Raw genomic sequence first — 4,860 nt, 5'->3', positions numbered from 1 at the left:
TTATGAAAAATCCTAGTTAAAGAATTTGGAGGATTCATAGGAAAGTTTAATCCCTTCCACAGGTCATGCCCTATCAATAATGATTGAGTCCAGAATTTTAAGCAGAGCCTCTGTGGTAGAATACCCTTAAACAGAGTTCTCAATTAGCTCAAGTAACAGATAATTAGGCTCAATAATGATTTAGAAGTTTCATGTTTACATAAGAATGTAACTCCCTTTAAAGAGAAACTTGTTCTTTCCAAGAGAGCCCTGAATCCTGTCTCTGCTTAGAAAGTCTGAAACATTCTCAGAACTTGAGATGTGAATTTTTTCTTTCACCACCCCTTATAAACAGATGCCCCTTTTCAAGGCAATCTCCGGTTGTACAGGCAGGACTAAATGAGAAATCCGGCTCCAGAGCCCACTCAATTTGTCTGGGTCCATATTATTGTAGGAGTTCAGTGTGTCAGAACTGGTGAACTTGACTTTAAGGAAATCTCTCACTTTTTCTTCAACTTCCTTTAGGCCTAGGCTGGTTCCAAGTGTCTCCTCCTCCAACAAGACAGTCAGGACTAAGGCTACATCTTTGAAGGCTGCATTCTCGTGGTCACAATACTTGTAGAAGATCAGGGTAGAGCCGGCAGGCAGTGACTCAAAGCGGTGCACCACTGCCGCATTCTGGCCATTTCTGAATCCATTGCTCAGTTCTTGGTCTACCTCCTCCTTGACGGTATCACTGTCTTGAGCAGCTTTGCCTGTCCCATCAATCCGGATGGCACGGACGCTACGGAAGGAAGAATAGGCATCAGCAATTTGTTCACTCAGACACTTAAGTGCTTCTTCAGCATCTCGGGCAGCAGTGAGCAACAAGATAGCAGGCTGAGGTCGAGGATGGGAGCTATTAAGGTGTTTTTCCAGGAATGTGAGGCTCCTTTTCCACAGCTTCTCATCTTGACCTTGGTATTTATTCATGAGTTGTTTCATCTGGTTCTGGAACTCTTGAACAGCAGCAGTGCTTTCTATGTCAGGAGTAGGAATGAAACAAATCACAATGCCCAAAGCCGCAGCTATCAGGAAAAGTAGATACCACTTCATCTGGAGAAAACTTGTACTTTTGGGTTGTTCAGACATTTCTGTTCAGAAAGAAAGAAAGGATAGTTATGGATACCATTTTCTTAGATTCAAAGGAGTAAATTCAAACTTTTAAATTATTAGGAAAAGAGGAAAGAATTTAAAGAAGAAAGCTAATAAAATAACTTACTCCCTGAAGAAATAACTTAACACATACCTTCAAGAAAATCTTACACCGCTGGCTTTAAGCTACATTTATAATTATGCCTGTATTTATTTGGAAATAAGATTGCATTCTTCAATGTGAAAATGATAAATATTACACAAAAATGAGTAAGTCAGAAGTAATACAGTTTATATAGCACAACTACTACTACTATCTCTACAGAGTTGAGAAGTAAACGGTATTGAAAAACACATTATAAGATATGAAGCATATAAGAAGTACAAAGTTTAAGTCAAAAAGTATTGCTACTAGGGTTACAGTTCATACACGCTTGGGTTTATTCCAAACAAAATGTGTATAAAGATGTTTCTACGATCAGTGGATGGCCGAGATAAGTTCTCAGTAATACACTTGTCTTATGCTTGTTGCCTTTGTTAAGTGTTGTCTTTGACTCATACTGATCCTGTATAGCGTTTTGAAGGAAAGGTTGGTGGTTGGTTTTGAACCGCTGACCTTGCAGTCCCATACTTATCCCATGGCACAGTACCAGGACTCTTAGTCTCGTTGTTGTTGTTAAGTGCTGTAGAGTCAGTTCCAACTCAGAGTGGCCCTGTATAAGGTTTCCAAGGAGTGGCTCGTAGGTTTGAACTGCCAATCTTGTGGTTAGCAATACAGTGCCTAACCTACAGTGCCACATCTCATTGTTGTTGTTGTTGTTGTTAGGTGCCATCGAGTCGGTACGGACTCACATTAGGGTGCCTTAAAACAAAAAATTACAATCAAAACAGTGGCTTCCAAGGGGATCTGCTAGACCTGTTAAATTCAAGGCATAGAGGTCAGCTTAGAAGATTATGTATTTTTTGAATTCCAAAGGGAGTCCTGGTGTGGCATCATGGGTTAAGTTAATGTGGTAGACTGTAAACTCGTTTGAACCACAAGGACAGCGGTTCAAGCTCACCAGCCAATCCAAGGAAACCCTATATAGATAGGGTTGCTATGGGTAGGAACCCACTCGACGACACTTAACAACAATCTTGATAGATTTTCCCCAAAGACAGATGATGATCACAGTGGCTTATTAGGAAAAAGTTTTAAGAAAATAGAAAACTGCATTGGTGAGAAAATGGCTAGGAGATGTGCAGTGGAATTTTCTTCCTTCACCACAATAAACCTGCTCATTCTTCAAGGATAGCAAGAGCAGCCCAATGAGAATTTCATTGGGAAATCTTACCCCATTCATCCTACAGCACTGATCTTGCCCTCAGACTTCTTTTTGTTCCCCAAACTTAAAGAACACTTAAAAGCAATCCTATTTGAATGTCAAAAGGATGTAAAAAAAACTGTAGTTTGGACATGGTGTAAATCAAAGAATTGGGTTAGAGAGATGGAAATATCATCTTTAGAAATTCATAGGCCTAGATGGAGGGTATGTTGAGAAACGATAGCTTCAGTTTGACATTTTTGTTTAATAAAGGTTTCTATGATTTTGTAGCAATACTGTTTTACTTACTGTCAGAGATAAAGACATAAAGAAAAGAATGCAATGTTTAAGTGACATCTTCCATATATTGTAACAGCTAGCTGTCCTTTTAGATTACCTGTACTAATGACTGCCTTTTTGTGGTATGTCCCGGTGTGCTGCTGTGGGCTAATGTGTCAGACTGCAAAGTCATTTTAACTGCAAGGTCAGTGGTTCAAGCTCACCAGCAGCTCCTTGGAAACCTTATACAGGGTCGCTATGGGTCGGAATCAACTGGACAGCACTTAACAACAACAAGCTAACACTAGTAATTCTTTTTGCAACTCACGCCTACTTATTACTAGCTATAATAATATCAGTTTACATTTATCTACTGCTTTTTAGCTTATAAAGCACTTTCCCACAAATCAATTCATTTAATCAGTCAATATTATAGGAACAATGACACTTTTATATCTATTTATTGATGGACTGGTTAACAAATGTACTATAGACCTTTTAGAATAACAGTTCTCAAAGTGTGGTTTGTGGGCTTCATGGGGTGCCTCAAGACCCTTACATGGTGCAAGTCTCACTTCCTTGGCTAAATTTAAATTTATCTGTAGGTATTTTATTTTGGGGGGAGCATGATGGCTCTGTATGATAAATTGTTGTTGGGTGCCGCCAAGTAGGTTCCGGATCATAGTGACCCTGTATATGGTTTCCGAGAAGCAGCTGGTAGGTTTGACCTGCTGAGCTTGTGGTTTGCAGTTCAGTGCTGACCCTACGGCACCACAGTTAAGTACTAGTCTGCAAACCACAACATCAGCAGTTTGAGCACATCAGTGTCTCTGTGGGAGAAAGATGAGGCTTTCTGCTTCCCAAAAGATGTACATCCTTGAAAACCCACCACAGGGCCGCAATGAGTTAGAACTGACTCAATGGCACTAACAACATTTTATTCTTTTAGATGCCTTATAAAATGGAACTGTTTCCTTAATTTTCTTTTCAGAATGTTCATTAATGATGTATAGAAACCCAATGGAATAGAATTTAGAGTTCAGAAATACACTCATACTTCTCTGATCAATCCATTTTTGACAAGGGTACAAATTCACCCAATGAGAGAAAGAACAATCTCTTTAATAAATGGTGCGAGGACAACAGATTTCACAAGCAAAAGAATGAGCTTGCAGCTCCAACCTCACCCTATATATGAACACCCCAAAAATAGATTAAAGACCTAAGTGTAAAAACTAAAGCCATTAAATGTTTACAGGAAAAAAATCAGAATAGTGCTCCTTGGAAACCCTATACAGGGTCGCTATGGGTCAGAACCGACTCGTCAGCACTTCACAACAACAACAACACAGTGCTTCAAGACCTAGTTTTTAACAATGTATTCTTCAATATGACACGGAAAGCATGAGTAACAAAAGGCAAAATAGATAAATGGATGCCACCAAAATTAACTTTTGCTCATCAAAGGACTTTATTAACAAAGTGAAGAGATATTTGACAGAATGGGTGAGTTCTGGGGGGATCCATGTACCTGATAAAGATTTAATATCCACAATATATAAGAAGTCAAACAACTTAAGAAGAAAATCCAATAAAAAATTAGACAAGGGACTTGAATAGAAATGTCACCAAATAAATATAAATGGTCAAATCACAAAAAGATGTTCAATTATCATTAATGATTAAGAAATGCAAATGAAAACCACAGCAACACTTCACAGCCACTAAGATGTTATTGTTGTTAAAGTGCCACTGAGTCAGTTCTCACCCAAAGTGACCCTGTATAATAGGGTTTCCAAGGAGTGGCTAGTGGATTTGAACCAGGGCTTATCCTATAGTGCCATAAGATAGTACTGAGGGAAGAACAAACAAGATGGCGGATCGGGTGGACATGTAGTACAGAGCTCCAACAACAACACAGAATACCCGACCAAGCAGTCTCAGGGGATGGTCCCAGAAATCTGAACCACATATAAAGGAATACTTAGAAGGTTGGAAGGCTCACAGCTGGGGGAATTTGTGGCAGAAGCAAGAAATCTACTGCTTTCTAGTCCGGGACGCTCAGCTGCTCCAGGAGCCATCTTGGGTGAGACCACATGGGGGAAGGATCGGAGCGGCCACAGACGACTGGAAGAACTGCTGAGATAAAGGTGTGGACATTCTT

At 39.7% G+C, this 4,860-nt stretch overlaps 1 protein-coding gene across 1 annotated transcript in view; it reads right to left on the bottom strand.

Annotated features, from left to right (window-relative positions):
- Positions 1 to 324: 324 nt before the first annotated feature.
- TOR1AIP1 (torsin A interacting protein 1) overlaps positions 325 to 4,860 on the bottom strand; it is a 37,796-nt gene continuing 33,260 nt past the window's right edge. The window contains exon 10 of the mRNA XM_006876425.1: positions 325 to 1,112. Coding sequence (XP_006876487.1) covers positions 325 to 1,112 — 788 coding nt within the window. The remainder of the gene's footprint in view (positions 1,113 to 4,860) is intronic.

Source organism: Chrysochloris asiatica, unplaced genomic scaffold (genome assembly GCF_000296735.1).
Source record: "Chrysochloris asiatica unplaced genomic scaffold, ChrAsi1.0 scaffold00379, whole genome shotgun sequence".
Taxonomy (NCBI): domain Eukaryota; kingdom Metazoa; phylum Chordata; class Mammalia; order Afrosoricida; family Chrysochloridae; genus Chrysochloris; species Chrysochloris asiatica.
Note: the sequence above shows the minus strand (reverse complement) of the source record. Positions and strands in the feature narration are given on the sequence as shown.